Genomic DNA, 21,868 nt, shown 5'->3' on the forward strand with positions numbered 1-21,868 from the left:
GAACAGAGATAATATACAAAACATTGTTTTGCACTGGTAACGATTGGCAATTTGCAGGCAACAATTTCAAGTTTAGGTTCTGAAAAAGATTGCACATTTCAATGCATATATTCTGTAAAAAAAAATAAAAGAAAATTTTGGGGGAAAATACAAAAAAAAAAAAAAAAAAGTGTTTTGAAAATAATCTTAAGAAGCCTATCTTTCAACCAGAATAAACCAATCAGTGCCAATAAATCAGATATTGGCGCCCTGTTCAATGAGGACTTCAATCAAAATCCAGAGAGCTTTAATCATGGCCTATAAGCCTGAATATTGATTCATTATTTTGTTAATTGTTTTCATTTTTCACTATAGCAGGGAAAACCTTAGTTTAATAGATTGCTTTGTTGTTGTTTTTTTTTTTTTTTTGGAAAAAGGCTTTCTTTTAACACTTAATTTTTTCTCCCTCCCACATGCTTCGCATCCATAATTAAATGTTTCTTTTTCCTTAATGCATAATCCCAGTACGCAACTCTTTCTAATTATGTTTTTTTTTTCTTTGCAAAATACAATACTTCCTCTTCAAAGTTAAAAGATTGAATCTTTTTTTTTCTTAATAAAAATTATGTTTATAGCTGGATTTAGTTGTTTTGATTTTTTTTATTGAGCAGTCATAAATTGTTTATTATCCCCACCTGACTGTAGTTCATGCTCTGTTTTTTCCGATTACCATGAGGACGAGAATAAGCCTAGCTGGTTGTTTTTAATATTTATTTAAAAAGATTAATTTTTGTCATCATGGTAACAAATTGTCTGTGTTCAGTTGATGCTTTAATCATGCAGATTTTACATTAAAAAGCTGGGTTTTTGTGAAAAATCATGTCAATTCAGGAAAAACACCTATATAGATGAACTGAAAGCAAGACTTCATCTAAATACGAAATTTCCACCATTGAAGATTGATAAGTGTACAGCTGCAAATTAGCCATAATAACCATCACATCTCAACTACCATATCCTAATTACCATTCCTTTTTTAATGGACATGCTTTGTGTTATATAATCTGTAAAACTACCAGTCACGATATGAGGAGTGAGAATTTCTTCTCCATTTCCATTTTATTTGAGAAACAAGAATAGGCTTCTATTGCAATTTGCGATTGAGAAAAACATAATTTGAATCTAAGACATCAAAACTCGAATGTCAGGCTGGACGCTAAATGTTTGAATTTTAATTTCCATTTTTTCAATCTCTGTCTTGTCTAGCTGACTTAGCGTCTACTAATGTGAAGTTTAATATTTTCTTGCAGCACCTGCAAATTGTCATACTGCTTCAGCTGTTAATAATGTTTGTTGGTAGCTTTTACATGTAAGAGGTTGAATTTTTTTTTTAAAGTTTTGATAAAATTATGTAATGTTGAAGGTAGGGTTGAAAAAGTCGAGTTCATTTTCATGTTATAGAAGATGTATTAGGTAAATAAATGGTTTTTACTAGGAGGTTTTATTTTGTATATTTGCCCACTCAAGGATAAAAATCCATTGTTTCCGAAAGTTGAAACTATCATTTCTTCTTAATAGGTTACTCCAATGTTAATTCACTGTAATATTATTTTAAAATAATACGATTTTTACTATTCACGAACACAAACTCCAAAACTACAACATATTGCTATAATGTATAAAAATCAATCCTAGTGTTATTCAATTGTAAATTTGAGTTGATAGTTTAGTGTAAAAAAGCAGATATGGTAAAAACATAATTAGGATAAAAAAATTTATTTGTCTTATAAAATATCTACATAAAATTTTAAAACTCAATAAGTCTGTGATAGAGAATAAAATCTGGTTCACTTTATTTTATGTTCTTCATGCTTTCAACATACCACTTTGGAATAACTTGATACCTTGCCTCTGGATTGATCATTCTCTTGCAGTAAACTGTATCCCCAGATGTGTATTTAAAATGATAAACTGTGCTATCAAGAAATAAAGAGTCATACATAATGCAAAAAGTAATTTTAAAAGTAACAAAAGATTATAAATCAGCCAAAGAAAGAAGGAGCTGGAGTTTATATAATATGTATAGGAAAACTTTCAGGAATCGTCCAATTAACCCCTTGAGGACCAGCGCTCGGAAAACGAAGCGCAGCTACGGGACCGAACGTTCTGAAATGGAACGCCGCCATCGGCCCGAGCATTTACAGCAGTTAAGCCTAACTGAACAAAAATATTCATATAAAATCAGCATCTCAAAATAATGGCTTGAAATTTTAATTTTGCTTAAACAATGTACTACTGATTACTAATTATTAATATAAAGACTATTACATTATTAGAAGGAAGTAAAATAAGTAGAATACTAAAACTTTAACCATGTGCACAAAATTAAATGATATGTGCACAAAAACAAAGTTAGAGTTTGACATCGTGAGTGTGGAATCAAATAAAAAGAAATGTAGCAAAAAAATATGTTCCTTATGTAATTTTGATTAAAACAACTTAGGTCAACGAATTTAAACTAGTTATATTTCCCACGCGACAAGTCTCAAAACTGCTTCATAATTCACTCGAAAACATTCCCTTTCACTCACTTCGCTAATCATTTTTATTGCATTTTTCTATCCCCAAATAAAAAAGAATAAATACAGAAGAACAATATCAGAAAGGATTCAAAAATAATCATAAACATCAGGCCTCTTGAAATCATTCCTATACTCTCATCGAACGGGGAATCCCAAAAGTCTGGAACACATACGCAAAAATATTTTAGCCTTCCTTCCCTCCCCCATAATTTATTCAGCTATATATATATATCTCTTTCAATTACTCGTAAAAAAAAAGAGAAGCAAAGATATAAACAAGAGCAATTGAGACCTCATAAATCATATGCGCAGAGCAGGGATTCACTGTTGTTTACATAAAAAAAAATCTATCCCATTGAGAGGCCCAAATAAGAAACTAAAGCGTGTACATGAAGGTCAAATACCATGTGACTCGAATATGATTAAAGTTATAGCCATTTAGCGCCATCTAGTATCATTTAAATATTCAATTCAATCGTTCCATTTCGAGAAAGCATATACGTGACGCTGGGACTACAGCGTAGATCAGAGCGCGTAGCGGATAAGTGACGCTGGGCTGATAGGAGAGGAATCGTTGCGTAGCGTCCGCGTGACGCTGGGTGCGAACGGGTTAAAGAGGTTTATAACTTCTATGGATTTGTCCAGGAACTTCTTTTAGGGTATTAAAAAAAAGCAAGTCAAATGTTGCAAAATTTCAAAACTCAGAATTATATATCTATCTAGATATATATATTGATAAGGGATGCACAAGAATATGTCATAAAAATGCAGGTTTTATTTTCGATTCAGAACTTCTATATTCCTACGTATTAACCCAATTTTGAGTTGATAGGTATAGAAAAAAAAATTTGGGGAAAGCAATTTTAGCTACCGGGGAAAACACAATTTTTGCAAAAATGCCCCTGGAATTTTGTATAAATTCCAAATACAAATGCTTGAAATTTTTCTTTGAATACCTTTTAAATGCTTCCTTATAACATTGTTTTCACATGTCTTTATGATTAATTACATTCCTAAGCCCAGGAATTTTAATTTTTGGATTTTGATTTTTTATATATTTGAATATGAGTACGATCCATTATGTATCTTAATAAAAATATTAATTTTCAGAAAAAATTTTTGCATTTAAGAAACAAAAATTTGTTCATGTTGCGCGTTTTACTTTTTATTCACACCTGCAACATGTTCAATAGTAATTTTGTATCAGCAAGTTGAAAAATTCAAAAGTAGAACTGGGCGATATCAAAATTTTAATACCGCGATATATCACTGTCCAAATATCGATATTTTTGATATATCGATATATTCTTGGGGGGGGGGGGGTGCAAAGGTTATAGTTCAGAGCATATTACACAAAAAAAAACAACAAAAAACATTTCCAAATATAATAACCAAACATAAGAGCTGCAATGATCTACCGAAGTAATGTAAAAACGTAAGTATGCTCGGATTCCCTTTGCTATAATAATTACGGCTTCAAATCCGTTAATGTGTAGAACTTACATAAAAACCTTATTTTTGCACATTCATCCTAAAAGTTCCGTCAACTCATATGTGCCGCTTGTCTGACGAAATTAGGAAGTTTCAGTTTTGTTCTATTTGTTGTTGCCAGCGAAGTGAGATTTCGTCAGATTGTTTCAGTGGTGCTGGTGTGTTATGAAGGGCGTCAATATGTTTCTTCTTAATTTTCGAATTAAAGTTATATTCGTTCAGAACTGAAAAAGATGAGTTGCACTCTTTCTAATGAGATAAAAGTGCAACATAAGTATTCTTATTAGGATTTTTCTTCTTTTTTTTTAAATATAAATAGTTCTGTTCAGTATTTTTCTTAAACATTTTATTCAGCGCAATACCAATGGTTTATGTTTAATTTGAACTATGAATCATGTTGATACCTCAATTGGTTAATTTTTAATTGTTGCATTAGGATGCTTTCTTAACTAATTCACGTTCACTTTTATGGACCCACTAAAGGCCATGTCAGCTTTGTCAGAAAAAGAACAGGGGTCCTTGGCAGGACCCCACTCTGAATGCTAGTAGAATAAGTTTTGAAAACTTCTTAGGGGGAGGGGAGCCAGAAACCAAACTGACGAAGGGGCTCACAATTACCTTCAGCGGCCTTGTGAATTTTCCCCCTTTTACTATAATTAAAAATTAAATAACTGTTTGAAGAATGCAGAAAATATCTTGAAATTTCTAACACTCACCCATCACTCGGAGTTATGAAAGATTATGTATTTTTAAGTTAGTATTTTAATTTCTCCGTAATTAAGTCCCGTATTTTCATTTCAAACGATATATCGGACGGATTGAAATCTAAATATTGTTATCGCTGGTAGTAGATATATATCGATATATCACGGTATATCAATATATTGCCCAGCCCTATTCAAAAGGCTTTGAGAAATATTGATTGTGAACTGCTTGTTAAGAACAGAAGAGAAAGAGGCAAGGGGGGAAAAAAGCTTAGTAATTGAGCATAAATATTTCTTTTGTATATAAAGAATAAAAGTTCAAGTAAACATGAATTTATTTGAAGATAAAAATGCAATGTTAAAATGAACTAACTTTCCATAAAATGCAGGCATGTTTTGCGTTACAATGAACCCATTTTCCATGGAAAAAAAATTGAGCTTAAGGATAAAAATGTCATTTCATTCAAAAGCTCACTTCTTCTGCAAAGAGAAAGAAGTTCCTGCACAACCCTGAAACATGCATATGCAATTGCAAATAAATGCTTTTTAATGTTATATTTATTTCCCACATTCAATCAATTAAGTTTGAAAATCATTGGCACATTCTGACCACTGATGAGATTGAAAGACAAACATCCGGTTTACAGGCGGAAATGGACGCATCTATTAGTTTTCAGGGATACTAGCCTCTAAATTAAGCAGAGTCATATTGAAATTAACGGAGCATGCACATCAGATTTTTACTTCTCCTCCTCATTCAGATAGACTCATCCTAACTGGACATTTGCCAATTCCATATCATCCGTGTACAGACTGTAGTTCGAATGCCAGAGAAAAATTTTGCTTTCCATTTACACTTAAAAGTATTTTTATGATATAAGTATTCAATCCTTTTGGATTGAAAAGTTCTAAATAAAAGTTAAAGGTATTGCACTGTATGATTTAACATTGAAAGTGAAATAAAGTGAAAATAGTATATATACTTGGGATCATCTTCTATCACTGTTTTCTTAAGGTAGTTCAAAAAGTAATCACAGAAGTGTAAGCAAACGTCTGGTGACCAAAATCCCTAAAATTTAATTGCTATGTTTTAAAAACATGTAAAAAAAAATGCACGTAGACCTTTAAATTTAAATGTTATTGTTAACAGCATTTACCTGAGCCAAATTAGGCATATTACTGATTCTGATAACTTCCAATGAATTTACAATACCCAAATCATCTCTCATTCCACAAATCACTTCAGGAATGCCAGCTAAGTAAGATTGTGTCCACCAGTTTAGTAATTTATTTCTGTAAAACAAAAGAAACTATAAAACTGAAAAAAAACTTAATAACTAGTGATGCATTAAATTTGAAAACCTTGGTAAATTGATTCATTTAATTCAGTCACTGATGGGTATTTTTGGTGGGATATTTGTGGTGACTACGTGTAAAATAGTACCTAATTATAAGAGGGATAAAACTTAAATGAATAAACATCTTCAGGGTTGTCATTCAATTCTGGGTGGAAAATTCCCTGTGTGTATTCAGCTTTACGAATAACGAGTGAATACTAATAGTTGTATAAGAACATTAATTATCTTGATAGTCTCATCACAGGAAGAAAAAAAAAAAATAAAGAGAAGGAAAGAAGAATTAATTAAAACTGAAATAACAGTACGGTGACTAAATATTTAATTTTTTAAAAAGATTTCTCTTAATCATTCATTTTGTGAACCTTATACATGATAAAAAGTGCAAAGTTGAGCACAACAAATCAATATTATGATTAATCTCATGGTCCTTAAATGAGCATAAAATTTGAGATGCATATCAAATAAACCTTAATTTTACATTTTATGTTAAAAATTTTAATACTTGAAAAAAAAAAAAAAAAAAACCTTTGAAGTAAAATTACCATTTTTTAAAATTTTATTTTATTTATTTATTTATTTATTTTTGGTAGGTGGGCATTGATTTTTGCCATTAAAAACATTAAAAAAGTAACATTTTTTGCACTTTCCAGGTTTTTATAGTATTTTTCAAAATTCCCAATGATTTTGTTGAATTTTGAATTCTCTGTATTTTTAGGTTTCATCGTGGTGTGGCAGATACCCCTATAAAAATTATGAAGCTGTCTGTTTCACCCTTATTAACATTAAAAAATCTTAAAATAAATTAATAAAAGTAAAAAGATACACATAAACATAACTTTTTCATTTAAAACAAAGCAAACAATGCAGGATAATTTATTATTCCGATTAAAAGATTTGAAGCATGTCATTCACGAAAACACTGTTATGACAAAAAAGAACAATGGGCAAAATCAATTAGCAACTCACACTAAACTGAATAGCACAATTTCAGTAAAGAATTAACATTGGGAAACATAGCCCATAAAAAGAAAGGTAAACTTGAATTTGTTTTGACAAATTAAAAAGTTTTTGCAATCAGATGTTCACTGTAGGTTTCTAAAAGTTGTAATGCTACACAAATTTCAGTTAACACTCCACCTTTTTAATTTATTTTAAATATCATGATAAACATTATTTTATGTTGAAAGCCTTTGTAGGAACCAATTGAGGCAGTGAGAAACAAAGGGATGTAAGTGACAAAATTAGAAATTTGGAGATTACGAGTACAAATGGTAGGTGAGCCCCTCCTCTGTCTTGGGGCCAGAGGTAGTACGAGTAGTCCTGGAAGGAGCTGCTGTACAGCATGATTTAGAAAAAAAATCAATGAAAGCCTACATAGGATGTTATCTTTGTAGTCGCTTTACTCAAAACTTGAAAATATCCACTTACATCCCTTTGCTTCTCACTTCCTCAATTAATATTTATCATCTGAAGCATTGATTGTTTAAAATCAATTTATATTTTTATTTCAGTTGTAACTTCTTTAGTAGTAACTCTTGGTTTTGTGTATTATCATTAGTTGTTAGTTTATTCCATTTTAAGATTAGTGTATGCAAAAATGATTGATAATGAATATTCTCCATACAAGTCGAATGAAATGGATTTCTTCTTGACAACCTATTTTATTTCCTTTTTGGCAGATTTATTGCATTTTCAACTTTTGGGGGAATTATCGTAACTTAGAACATAGCAAATTGGCAATAGATTTGCTATCCAGCATCCAGTAAGAATTTTTAGTGTGATTGAAATTTTGAGTTTAATTTGTTACTTAATTTCTTTCAATCAAAGCAGGAGAAAAAAACGTAGTATCAGAAAAAAAAAGAAAAAAAAAAAACACACACACACACACACACACAAACACAAAAAAACACCCACAAAATCCCTAAGATTAAGTCTCAATAAAAATAGCGAGTATGGTTACTCATTTCACTCCATGAAACATCTAAAATAGGTATGGTTAACAGCAAGTTTCAGTAATAAAACTATATTATTATTATTTTAATATAAAGTTCAATTATAGTTTATTTGGTTTTAAGCCATTGTTTGGCGATGTTTTTTATGCTCACCCAAAACAAAAAACCCTCAAGCAATAAAAAAATACTTTTGTATTAAAAATTAAAGTCAAAATGAACAAGACCTTGAAAAAAAAATGCCAGGAAAAATTTTGAATCATACCGATAGAAATACATTTCTGCACTGATTCTCGTACGCGTCCTTGAAGTTTTCAGCTCCGTGTAGCATGAAGTATCACCAGATCCTGGACCTGGATATCTGTAAGGTATCACAGCATCCACTTCGGCTTTGTATATAAGAGTATGTTCGTTAAAGATATTTTCAAGCATGATGCAAAACTCCTCCAATTGATGAGTTGTTGATGATACATCTGGTTTACTTCCTATTTCACCTGAAAATTCAAGAACTAATTAATACTATTTTTTTCCCTATAAAAAAATCACTTTTCTTTATAAAAGATAATTTATGGAGAATTTATTGAAAATTAAAATATAAAAAATTTAATCCCCCTGTATGATAGGTTAGAAACCACCCTCTAATTGTCTAAGGGGGATTTTTATTTTATTATAATAGTAGCATGTACTTTAATATGAGTCTTCCTAAAAGATTATTTAAATCTTTATGAACCAAATACGATTGTGAAGCAACTTTCAGGGGTTGGTAAACGCCAGCAAGCAGGGGATCGAGCCCCCTAGTAAAAAAATTATAGTTTTGTAAGACTTTTTTAATGAGATCGATACAATACTTAATCAGTTCTACTATTTCATCTATACTACAGTACTACAGTTGTTCTACTATTTAATCTATAAGCACTGTTAATTTACAGAAGAATTCTAACAAACTGTGTTGTTTCTTGGATTAAGACCTGTTTTCAATCGGTTTTTTAAATTCAGCACACTTTAGGTAGTAAATCCATATGCTTACATGTTAAACAGTACGGATTGCATGTTGGTTGATGTTGTACAAAACTTTTTTCTCCGGGTGAAATATATATGATGGTGACACAGTCAAACCTTGTTGTCACATCACTCTTTGAACTTTAGAAGGAAGTGTCGTCATAAGTAGAGCGACATAGTAACTCGAATAGTTTCAAAATATGTAATTGCATTAATTTATAAACTAATTATTATAAATACAGTAAAACCCCTCTAATGTGGACACTAATGGGACAAATTTTTTTGTCCACAATAGAGGTGTGTCTGCAGGAGAGGGGTTTATAATGTTATTTGCCTTTGAATTGAGAAATTAAAAATTGTCCACATAAGAGGGGTGTGTCTGTTAGGAGGGGTTTTACTGTAATACTATTTTAGATTAAATAAGTAAATTAATAAGTCTTAATTTGGTTCCATTTTCATAACTTCAAATTATTGACTCATGTAAGGCTAAAATTATAAAAAAATAAATATGTTTTACATCAACAAAATTGCATTATCTTTAGAATATTGAATGTAGTTTTTTTATTAGCTTTAATTTCACCTCTTTTTAAGAAAAAAATGATTAAAAGTAAGAAGTATTTTTCAATGTTTTATTTTTACATAATTTGCTCTAGTTATACACTGTAAAGCTTTCAGAATTGACAACTAAAAATATTCTTCATTATATGATGTGATTAAGTGCATTATTTAAGAAATAAAAATCACAAAAATGTTACTTTTTTCAAAGAAATGAAGAAATCCCCCCCCCCCCTTTCCAAATGCTTGTGGACAAAATGGGGATTGAAAATAAAAACATCAGCCTGGATTGACTTAAATCTAAAATGATTTGATGGGTATAACTTTTGTTTTAAGAATAATAGTTAATAGTATTAAAATGCTTAAGTATAGTAGCTTATATAAACCATAAAGTATCTTTTCAACTTACTAACATATTTTACATATTTGCATGATAAAGATTTTAGAAGCAGATACCAAACATTTAAAAAATACTTTACAATTGTTCTACTTTTATTTTAGAAGAAAAATAATTACTGGTTGTCATATATTGTTCAAATTTATAACCCCATGACTGAAACATGAGTTGCTTAGGAGTTGCATTTTTATTTTCTTCTATGTCTTCATCTGAATCTATTGCACAGAAATATATGACTCCTTCATATCTTGTTGCACAGATTTCCCATTGAGGGCGGATACAACCTTTTAAGTAGGGTGTACACATAATTTTCACTAGTGCACCTCTAACTGTAACAAAATCAGTTTTCCTGCAAAAAAGAAAAACAAAGTGTTTGAGAACTACTAAAGGTAAACATTTTCCTAGCTATGCTTATTTTACTAGAGAATTGATTTCGAAGCGGTGGTTTGAAAACCCCTAGGGGTTTACGAGGTGCACAGATAGTATTTGCGAAAATAATATTGTGATGGCGGACATTTAAATCCCTAACGTGTAAAGATAATTTAATACATTTATTGTACTGTTAGAAACTTTGAAATAAAAAATCTCATTCTGATAAGAATAATAACAATACCTCCATCTAACCAATTCTATTCAAACAGATGTATACCATTAAAGTTTTTTTTTTTTTTTTTCAAATATGTGCAATGGTGCCCATGACAGGGTGTTCATGGCTCAGAGTATGAAATGAAATTTTTAGCAGGTGTGCCTTTCAAGCAGTCTTTTTCTGGGCTTTTATGGGGTTGCTCCTTAGTATTTGGGAAGGGGGCGGGGCTATTCCTCTTTCGGAGGATAGGTATACCTGATTAATAATGTAATCATTTTTTTTGCTATTATTTTAGTTTGTATCATTGTTCGGATGATTTTTGGTCATGTTTTCATTTCTTGGTATGAACAAATGTGTAACAAAGGGAGAAAAAAAAACATTTTAAAATTTTATAAACAATAATGGCTTTAAAATTGAAACATATGAAACAGCACCAAAAAGAAGTCTGTTGAGTTTTAACACCCCCCCCCCCCCCCCGTTTTTACGCAAAGTTCGGCGCCTACAGTGGTTGTTTAAATAAATTTGGTAGCGGTATTAATTAATCAAAATATTATCTTTTTCATATTTTCTATACCTATTTCCAGTTGCGTTTTGTGTCATTCACCTTTTTTACATCAAAATTGCTGCACGATCTATCTCTAATTTTTCTTATCCGTCTCTATTTTAACCTCCTTTTCTAATCTAAATGAAGATCATTCAAAAAACTGCTTTATTCATTTAACTAAATAGTGCAAAAAAAAAGAAAAAACTCTCTCCTTGTTCCCTGTAGTATGCAAAAAGCAGTGTTTGCAAAAAAAAAAAAAAAAAGAACGGCGAACTTCTTTTGGAATCACTACTATTTTTGAGTAATTGCTGAGCTATCAACAATATGTCATTGCTGTTATCTGCTATGTTGTTATCGGCTTTAAACCCCTGAAATGTCCCAAGTGATGTTCAGAGCACAACTGCTCAGGCTCTGCCCTTCAGGGGCGTGCTTAGAGTTTTAGCGGCCCTGTGCGAAATTTTGTTTTAATAGTCAAAAGACAATCATTTTTGTTACTTATTCACTTCTAAAACATAACACATTTCATTAGCAGGTTTATTTATTTATTTTGAAGAACGGGCGGGATTTAGTCTTTCCGTGGCCCTAAGCTATTTCAAGTTTTGGGTATCTTTTGTAGTCCGGACAACTTTTCTGTCGGTAGCAAAAAAGGCCATTTTTTTAACGCCACCCCTTGCTCTTTACTATGTTGTACTCTTTCCTCCTGTGATACATAAGGCCATGCTAGACTTTTTGTGTCGTTTTATTAATGTGCTGTTCTGTCCTTCTCTAATTGTACTTAAGAGAGGAAATAGTATCAAGAGAGTGGTGCAGAGCTCCATTTTAAATGGGGTATAGAATATTTCCAATTTTCAGGGGTCTGGGGGTAATTTTTGTAATATAGGTATAAAATTCTGCATGTTTTATCCCTATAAGGAATAATTGGAGCTGCAAAAACCTTGGGGGAAAATAGGCAAATATAAATATACTCTTTTGCAAATTACGATTATACGCAGTAAAAATTGTTTTTGCGTCGACAAATCAATGACAGCAGAGAGAAAAAGTGAGGGAGAAGAGAATATTATGCATTGTTATTTCCTTACATCGTCTGTCGGTTCAATTCAATTATTTTTTGATCACGCCTCCAACCCACCCAAATATACAACAATGAATAAAATACAAAATAATGGATTTTAAAAAAACACGCTTTAAAAGAAATGGTGCACAGAGTTAGAAAATAGGTAACAAGAGAGTAACATGCTGCCCATTTGGACAATAATTCATAATTTATACATTTGATCTTTACTACTAATAATAAAAAGCTGAAAGTCCGGATCTCTGCTGAATGTCTATGACACGCATAGAGCCTAAACCGATCGGCCGATTTTCATGAAATTTGTCAGATAATTAGTTTGTAGCATGGGGATGTGATTTTTTGAAAATTCAATTTTGTTCTTTTTCTATTTCAATTTTAAGAACATTTTACTGACCAAGTTATCATAACCTGGAGGAGCAAGTTACCAAATGTGGTCGAGCAAATTATCATGACATGGGCAAGCAAATGAACATAGCAAATTGGCGAGAAATTCATCATCCATCATTTGTAAATATACAAGCTAACCAAATGACCTTTTAATTGTCTACTATGGGCAAAGCGGTGCGGGTACTGATAGTAAGAAATAAATTGAAGCACACTTTGCTTAGGAATTTCAAAGACTTCTTTTTAAGGATTCTAGAAAAATTAAAATTATAAGGAACTTCATTTTCCCTTTCCAATCTCTGAAATTTATTACTAGATTGTACAGGTTTACAGTATTGTTCTGACTTAGTAAGAAATAACTATTTTAAGTTTAAAGAAAGAAAAAACTATAGATTTCTCATCAAAACAAGTTTTCTTTTAATTACAAGTAGTGCAGAAAACGAAAAGGAATAGATGTAGTGTTAGTGTCATACATATTTTTTGGGCTAAACAGATTAACAATATGCAGCAGAAGTAAGATAAAAGCAAGAAATAAAAAAGAGTTTCCAGAATACAGCATTTGGGATTAAATAAACAGCAAGATATGAAACATGTGAGTCGCAAAAATTTATCGCAAGTTACAGAAACGTGAGAACCATGATTTTTGCATTTTTAATGCAAGATGTAGCAAGGAGCTGAATTTGTTAATTTTGGCATTTCTCCATCTACCCTCACCCATTTTTTTTTATAAATTTTAAAATTTTCGGTTTTTATCCACTTTTCCAACTTTTCATGGATTTCAAGCACTTTAAAATGAAATTTATTTTTTCAAGTATTGAACATTTTTCAGGAGCAAATCATGAAATTTTCGGAGGAGGAGGAAACCTTCAACAAAGTGGGTGCCCTAAGCTATAGCTTGCTTATTTTATAGGTAAATCTGTTTTTTTTTTTTTTTTAATTTATTGTTTTAGCTTCTAATTTGTTGAAATATTTGTTGATTACTTAAATATTGCAATGGAATGCATAGCTCGTTCAGCGGATATTTTCATTTATATACTTTCTCTAATGGTTTTCAGTTCAAAATAGTCATTTTCAACAATCCAGTGACAGCTTAACTACTTGTAATACAGTACAAGGTGTTTGTTTCCCCCCTTAGCAAAGGACATTCGCTATCTCTTCATTTTAATTCTGAACTATTAAAAAAACAAAAAAAAAAGTCTTGGGTCTTTTCTTTTAAGATTTTGAAAGGTGTGTTGTTACCATGTGTAAAGTCCTTCAAAGTGAAAGGACACACAGCCCCCCCCCCCTGCTTCCCACCGAAATCCACCCATGTTTCACTTACTTTTATACCAGCAATTATAGAAGAAATGAAACACAAAAAATACATGTATATATTAAAATAAAAACAATTATATTTTAGATTGTTCATAAGCTATAGTTAAGACAATGAGACTACGGTGAAAAATATCAAATATTGCAAACTGATCAACAAAAATACATAACACTAAAGAAATTTATTGCATGATAACTTAAATTTTTTCACTAAAAATTAAAAGTTTGAAATTTCTGTTGAAAGTAAAAATGTGAAAATAAAGAAATAAATATAAAAAGAGAAAATTTCTATCTTTTTCAAATACAACCGTACAGTTTGCCACCCCCTAAGCACGGCCCCTGCTGCCCCTTAGTTATTTATGACGTCATGGCTGAGATGTTTGGGCAGCTTGTGCCAGTACTCCGCCAGTAAATGCATCTGTAGATTCATAAAATTATTAAGCACAATAATAGCATAATTATAGATAATATAGATGAAAAGCATAATTATAGATGAGAAGTTGGATGCTATTGGAATTACAGAGACATGGGCTACTAAATTTGATATAGATGTATTACATATTGCTGGTTATAATTTGATTAGACAAGATACAGTAGACAAAAGAGGCGGAGGGGTTTTATTTTATGTTGGAGACAATTTTATTTGCGTCATAAATGATAAACCTACTGATATTGATATGGTTTGGCTGGAGTTGATGAGCAATAAGGGCAAAAAATTGCTCTTTGGAAACATTTATAGGCTACCTAATTCAAGCCAGGGACAAGATGAACAGTATCGTATTATTAGTCACATGTCCAGTACGGGATCCGTCATCATAAAGAGGGATTTCAATTTTCCGGGTATTGACTGGACTAATTTTTATCCTAGTAATGGCAGAGAAGAGGAATTTTTAAAAGTAATTGGTGACTGTTTCTTAGATCAAGTTGCAACTCAGCCACTCAGGGAGCTCGAGAGGAGGTGATTTTGGATCTAGTTTTCTGTGGTGTAGGAAGTTCTGTTCAGTGGTTGTGTGTAGGGGATCATACCAGCATTAGGTTCCGGATTGAATTCGAAGTGTACAAAGTTGAAAATTTTATGTTTGTGCCTAATTTCAGTAACACTGATTTTGTTGCAGTTAGGCAGAGCTTGAAAGAGGTTTTCTCGTCAGGATTGGAAAATAGCGATGTAGATCAGCAGTGGACAGAATTTAGGGAAAAACTAGCAAAAACGGTTGGGGATTATGTTCCATTTAGGAGAAAAGGTGTTGGTACTAAAATTTGGCCTATGTGGTTCTCCAGGGAGATTAAAGAAGCTCTAAATTATAAGCAAGCGGCTTTTCCTCAGTTTAAAGAAACTAGTCACAGTGCAGATAGGATCCAGTACTGTAAGGCAAGACGAAATTTTTAGTATATGGTACCGATTTGGAAAAGGAAATTGGAGCAAAGGGGCTAGCAGATAACATTGACAGGAATCCTGTAAGATTTTTTGCTTACACTAATTCTAAGAAAGCACGAAATAGTCAAAATGGGCCATTGGTTGATGAGCATGGAAATTTAATCCAAAATAATAGAGCTATTGCAAATGTTCTTAATAACTTTTTTTCCAGTGTGTTTAAGGATAACTGTATCTCAACAGTTGACACTAGCTATTATGCAGCTTGAAGATTTTGTGTTTTCCAGGGAGGAGGTTCTATTTCATTTGAAAAAAAATAAAGCAACTAAAGCTCCGGGACCAGATAATATTTATCCAAAAATTTTAGTTGAATGTTCAGAGGAATTAGTTGATGTTATTTTAAATATTTTCAATGTTTCTTATAACTTGGGGACAGTGCCAGAGGACTGGAAACTGGCTAACATAGTGCCGCTCTTCAAGAATGTGTCTAATGGTAGTGCTGGGAATTAGAGACCTGTAAGTCTAACTTTAGTGGTTTGTAAGATTTTTGAAACTTTGATCAAAATTAAGATTATGAATTGCTTAGAGAATAATAGTCTGTTGACTAGTTTGCAGTATGGGCTCAGGAAAGGTAAAAAAATCATGTGCTACTAATTCATTGTATTTCTACGACAAGGTTACCTTGGTTTTAGATTAGATAACAAAAAGTGTGTGAATGTTGTTTATATTGATTTTCAAAAGGCTTTCGATAAGGTACCACATGTTGCTCTTCTCAGCAAACTATCTAATATAGGAATCGGAGGAAAAACTGTACTTTCGGGTTAGAAATTGGCTGACTGGAAGGAAACAAAGAGTAGTTGCGAAGGGAAACCATTCTAAATGATGTGATGTTTTAAGCGGGTTTCCTCAGGGTTCAGTTTTAGGCCCTCCCTTGTTTATTATTTTTATGAATGACATCAATGAAAATATTTCTGGAAGCATGAATTGTTTGGCTGATGATTTTCAAAGTCATGGGGATCCTGGAAAATGAAGAACAAGTAAAAAAGATTCAATAGGATTTAGATCATATTACTAAGTGGTCGGACAAGCGACGTATTGCAATTAATGTAGGGGAATGTCAAGGTGCTACACTTAGGTCATGGAAATAAGCATACAAGTTATCGTTTAAAAGGTTCAATCATTAGTCAGGCAGAAAATGTTATTGACCTGGGTATCTTAATAAATCAGGACTTCAAGTTTAGTCAACAATGCAGCATTGCAAGTAACAAAGCCTTAAGTTTATTAATAGATCTATTTCAAACAAATCTAAGAAGTACTAAAAATACACCACCAGCTCAGTTATTCCACACGAGGACTGCAGTTTCGTACTTGGAATAACTGAGCTGGTGGTGTATTTTTAGTATTTCTACCTTAGGGCGGTAACTTACTACAAAAATCTAAGAAGATTCTTCTGCCTTTATATAGGAGTTTAGTAAGACCCCATTTGGAGTATGCTGTGCACTTTTGGTCCCTTTATCTGAGGAAAGATATTTGTGTATTGGAAAGGGTTCAAAGAAGGGTAACTAGACTAGTAAGGGGACTTTCAGATTTAGATTATGATACCAGACTTAATAGGCTTAATATGTATAGCCTGGAGCAAAGGAGAGTCAGAAGGGACATGATTCAGTTGTTTAAATTTATCAAAATGAATGATGTTAAATGATTAAATTTTTGCACAGAAAGTAGGACAAGGGGGCATTGTTTTAAGCTATTCAAATCTTAGGCTAACCTGGAAATTAGGAAAAACTACTTCTTTAGTAAGATTGTGGACACTTGGAACAGCTTACCGGAAGAGATGGTAATGAGCAAAGGGGTGGATAGCTTTAAGCGGGCCATTGATCTTCATTGAGGACTAATAAATCTACTAGGACCAGCCCTAGGTGGGTCAAGAGCCTGTTGCTGGTTGTCACATTTGTATTAGTAATGTGACAATTTTAACTCATATTAAAAGTGCTTAGTTAAATATTAAACATTAGTCAGAAAAAAAAAAGAAAATGCACAGATTAATAAATATTTTTCATTTCTGAATTATGTGTAAAAGTAGGTAACAGAAGAAAAATGAGTAAAACAGAAATGCTATATTAACTCCGTTAAAATTATTTAAAATGTAAAATGAAATATTAGATACAAATAATGAAAGAAACCTTAATTTTAAGTCTACATATTGAAAAAAATAATATAAGAAAATAAAGAGCGATTTGAGGATGCATTTATTTTTTGAAGACTTTAGTTTATGCTGAATATCCAATATATAGCAAAATATCGGATAGTGTAGAAAATATCATGATATTTTCGAACCTTGATCTAAGGCTACAGTAACTTTGTCCAGCAAACAGAAAAAAAATAACCTTTTAAATGAAACAAACCCTAACAAAATATATTGTACTGGTCTTAAGAAAAGAAACTTTAAAGATTTTGTCAAAAGAAAATTAGCCTAATAATCTCTGGAAAATAAATTTTAAAACACAGAATGTATGATAAATTATATCAGAATGGCTGTTTTTTTTATTCATAAGTAAAATTATAATATGCTAACAATATTTTAATTGTACTGTATTGTATGCCTTTATTATCTTAGCTAAGGAACAAAAACAATTATTCTCTTAACACATAGAATATTCCATAATTAATAAAAACATCATGAATAATCTGAAAAATTAATTTTTAAATGCAGAACACATAGCATAAATATGTATGAGAATTTTAATGCTACATTGTTTAAACTCTATTTCATGCATTTGCTATTTTCATTGGTTATGCAAGCCCCTTCTTTCGAATTTTTCTAGGAGAGGTCAAAGGGTATGAAAAAATTCAATCAAAAAATAACAAAATTGTGGCCACTTACGTGTAAGTACATTAATTTGTTAAAGCAGGGGAGGTGGTAATTGCCCACTCATGACACCTTAAAATATCTAACTACAGTTGAGTCAGTAATACGAAATGCCAAAAATTCAAATTTGTTCTTATTAACAGTTATTCATATCCATGCTGAATAAGTAAAATGGGGAAAAATAAATATGTAAATTTAAAACAGAACTGCTTTGTAACTCATTTATAAGGTTCTTTTCACGAATTGTTAGTGCCTTTCTTTTTATGCTTGCCATTTTCAGCTTTTAATGGGCTACCAAATAAAGCAACATTCAGTTCGTAAGAAACGTTGGACTGCCAGACAGGATAGATACTACGGAATTTTTTCTTGGATGAACCAGAAAAAGCTAAGCTTATTTACAGCATGAAATAACGTGCTTTATTGAAATTCTAGGAGATACTAAATAGAAGGTCAGAAATAGTCGGATAGTAATTTTTATTGTGCAAAATCTTTTTAGCGATGACTGAAGAACCATTCGAAGAAAGGTGATAATAAGGGGATAGGTGGTATTTACTCAGATGAAATGATAGATAGTTTTATCTCCAAGCAGAATGACTTGTCCAAAACTAAACAGGTGTAATGAGTTTAAACTCTTTCAGAATAACAGGCCTTGGCTACCCACAATGCAGCCCAGAATATTTTCCACTCCCTAGAGAGCTAACAAGTATGAACTTGGGGGTGTATGTTCAAGATTAAGAAGAGGCAGGTGATATAAAGGACAATTGGGTGATAATGCCTGTGTTGACAGCAGTTTCACTTTCACTTAAAATTTCAGTGCTACACCACCCGGAAATGGTTGAATAACTGTCACTACTTGAATAAAAGAAAATGGTTGGAAGTTACTGACAGGATTAAGGAATTCATGGAGAGCTTTCTAAAGTGATATAAAATTGTTGAAAAAGAAAATTGAAGCACTCATCAATATTTTTCCCAGGAAGAGGTCAGAAGTTTTGTTTTAACCGAAGCTTATAATAATATATAAGCTTAATAAGTCATTTTGGTCTCGTATTATCTGTAACATTTTTAATGTAATTTAATAGTAAACAAAATTTAATTATAGTTTTAGCCGTGATTTCGTATTAACCGTGGTAGTGTTAAAAAGAGTTCAAGTGTTTTATTTAGGATTAAAGACAACTATATTTTAAAACACAATATTTCATTTAATTTATAAATAATATGATAATAAAGCAACATAGAAAAACAAACAAACTTCGAAAGTGTCTGGAGTTTCTTCTGGTTACGCGATAGCCACTTCAATGTTTGATACATTTTTTCAATTGTATTGTAATAATGAAAAACATCCAATTTACAATTAACATTTAGATCAATTTCCAAATCGCGCATTTTCAGAGGAAAAACTAAATATTTCATTTGACTTTTGTTCTCTAACAATTGCCGGCTTGAATCGATAGAAAAGAATCCTATTTCTCTTGGTTTCCCAAACACATGTCGATCATGTGCACCGCTTAATTGAAATGGATCGGTTGAATCTTTTTCATCAGACTGAAGTTTTGAAAACCATATCTCATTTACTGGGTTTATTTCCATTTATACGGATAACATATGACCACATGTTTGAAGAAATCGCTAAATCGCTGTCGCTTCTATTGTTGTTGTAAACAAAACAAAGTGACGTGTTGCCATTCCACAAACGAAGACTTTTTTAAAAGTTGCGTTAGGAGAATAATATGAAGGGAGCAGTGCATGTCAATGAAACCTTGGCTGGTCTTAGCTGCATGTGAATGCTAGAGTAGTGTGCCTAGGGACTCTAAGCTAGATGACTAACTACAACGGCACATGCGTTTCTTTTTAAGCAAATAATAGAATATGCGTAGCCACGGTGGCTCTACCTGAAACAGCGGGCTTCGCGATTCAGTGGGCTAAGGTTCAAGTCAGCCATGAAGCAAATTTCAGGATACTTTTTCTATTTCTATTCAAGAGTCACAACTGACTTCAACTGTATTTATGTCGAGGTCTGCATACTAGTGCCTTGCCTCCATTATTTTATATACCGATAGATGGCAGCACCATCACCGGATCGAACAGTTAATGAGAATTTAGAACTAGTCCAAGAGCTAATAGCTACCTGGTACTAGCACCCCAGAGGTATCGTTTCACTTGGAGGACATTGAGACCACGAGCATATTTAACGTCGCCCAGTCCCCTTTAATGACGACGGTGGGTCTTCGACCAGCGGGGATCGAACCCGAGCCCCTCCGGCCCCGAGTCCAATGCCCTACCGATCTTCAGGATACTTTTCAAAGAAAAACCTAAACGATGCCAAAATGATTTATTATATATATATATATATATATATATATATATATATATATATATATATATATATATATATATATATATATATATATATATATTATAAGAATCGTTGTTTTATTTTTACTTATTATTTAACTAACAATGTAAAATTTAAGACTTTTTTTTTGAACCCGCTAATCTCAGGGACTACTGGTTCGAATTGAAAATTCTTTTTGTGTTGAATAGTCCTACCATTCAGGAACGCTATAGGCTATATAACATCGCGCTACGACATATGCGCTTCTTTTTAAACAAGTAGTAGAATATGCGTAGCCACGGTGGCTCTACCTCAAACAGCGGGCTTCGCGATTCAGTGGGCTAAGGTTCGAGTCAGCCATGAAGCAAATTTCAGGGTACTTTTCAGAGAAAACCCTAAACGATGCCAAAAATGATTTGTTATTAAATATATATATATATATATACTAGAGGACCCGACTGACGTTGTTCTGTTCAAACTATATAAATTGAAATGTTAAAATTTTAATATACTATCAAGTGTTTGAACCTTTCTGTTGAAAAAAATTAGTAAAATGAAAATGTTTTAAGCTGCTTGGTGTCAGAATGCGTATATTTATTACAACTTGATTGATCTAATGTCTACTGAGCAGTTATTAAAAATAGAAAAAATAGTTATTATTAACTGTTTTTTCTCGCGTACTTGAAAGATCTTCATACAATGGTGTGTAAAAATTAAGGACGAGACGGTTTTTTCAATATAACTTTGTACAAAAGCTTTCCAAATCAACACATTTAATACCGTAAGATCCCCAATACGTAAGGACATGTGTATTGTCCGTTTTTCACTAGTTGAGACTTGACCACGCCCCCAACACGTGGTATCGGAAGATTCTATATGCGTCTTTTGGGGATGAGGCTTCAGATCAACACTGAGAAAGGTTGCAATTGGCCATCGTTATCGCGCTGTAAGAAGATGAGTGTTCTATAATTTTCTAAGAAATTACCTCCCACAATCTTTCCCGAAAAAAAGGTGTGCTACTAAGACAATTGTTCGACTTAAGAGTATTTTAAGATTTGCAGTGTATTTCTATACGTTTTGGGTTAATTTATTATTGATTTTGCGAAGGAAATCCTAAACTTTCTGTCTTTCACGCTAAGTAAACATTTTCTGAAACACTGTGAACAGTTGCAGGTGAAATCGGAAGGAAAATTTTTCCTTCTATTCTGCTGAAACTTTCACAGCTCTCAAACGTGGGTTTTTCATAGGTATTCTAATTATAAATCTCTAATCGCATATTGTTAACTTTCCTGGTCAATCATTTCTCACCTTATTTTCGATCCGATTTTCTTCTTTAAAGCGTTTATTAAATATTACACAGTGCTTAGGGATAAATGAACTACTT

General features: G+C 32.0%; 1 protein-coding gene across 3 annotated transcripts; it reads right to left on the reverse strand.

Moving 5' to 3' along the window:
* Window positions 1-1,574: 1,574 nt before the first annotated feature.
* On the reverse strand, window positions 1,575-19,798 carry LOC129222615 (decapping and exoribonuclease protein-like). 3 transcript variants are annotated; one of them, XM_054857141.1, is made up of 6 exons: window positions 19,402-19,798; window positions 10,134-10,363; window positions 8,329-8,557; window positions 5,914-6,049; window positions 5,740-5,825; window positions 1,575-1,950 (listed from the first exon to the last, which is right to left on the reverse strand). In XM_054857141.1, exons 1-6 carry the CDS (start codon window positions 19,737-19,739, stop codon window positions 1,938-1,940), a joined length of 1,032 nt encoding a protein of 343 aa, XP_054713116.1. In that variant the 5' UTR covers window positions 19,740-19,798; the 3' UTR covers window positions 1,575-1,937. The 3 variants fall into 3 exon arrangements, with proteins under 3 accessions (XP_054713116.1, XP_054713115.1, XP_054713117.1); XM_054857140.1 differs by having other exon boundaries at window positions 1,575-1,955; XM_054857142.1 differs by lacking the exon at window positions 10,134-10,363 and having other exon boundaries at window positions 1,575-1,955.
* Between the last annotated feature and the right edge of the window lie 2,070 nt (window positions 19,799-21,868).

Source organism: Uloborus diversus, chromosome 5 (genome assembly GCF_026930045.1).
Source record: "Uloborus diversus isolate 005 chromosome 5, Udiv.v.3.1, whole genome shotgun sequence".
Lineage (NCBI taxonomy): Eukaryota > Metazoa > Arthropoda > Arachnida > Araneae > Uloboridae > Uloborus > Uloborus diversus.

What these genes read in the sequence shown, in the direction of transcription:
- LOC129222615 (XM_054857140.1), bottom strand. Translation starts at nt 19,739, where the DNA reads ATGGAAATAAACCCAGTAAATGAGATATGGTTTTCAAAACTTCAGTCT. An exon ending in AAACTCCAGACACTTTCGAA is followed by an intron (nt 10,364 to 19,401) that starts GTTTGTTTGTTT and finishes TCTTTTTTGCAG; the next exon opens with GAAAACTGATTTTGTTACAG. An exon ending in TGAACAATATATGACAACCA is followed by an intron (nt 8,558 to 10,133) that starts GTAATTATTTTT and finishes TTGAATTTTCAG; the next exon opens with GTGAAATAGGAAGTAAACCA.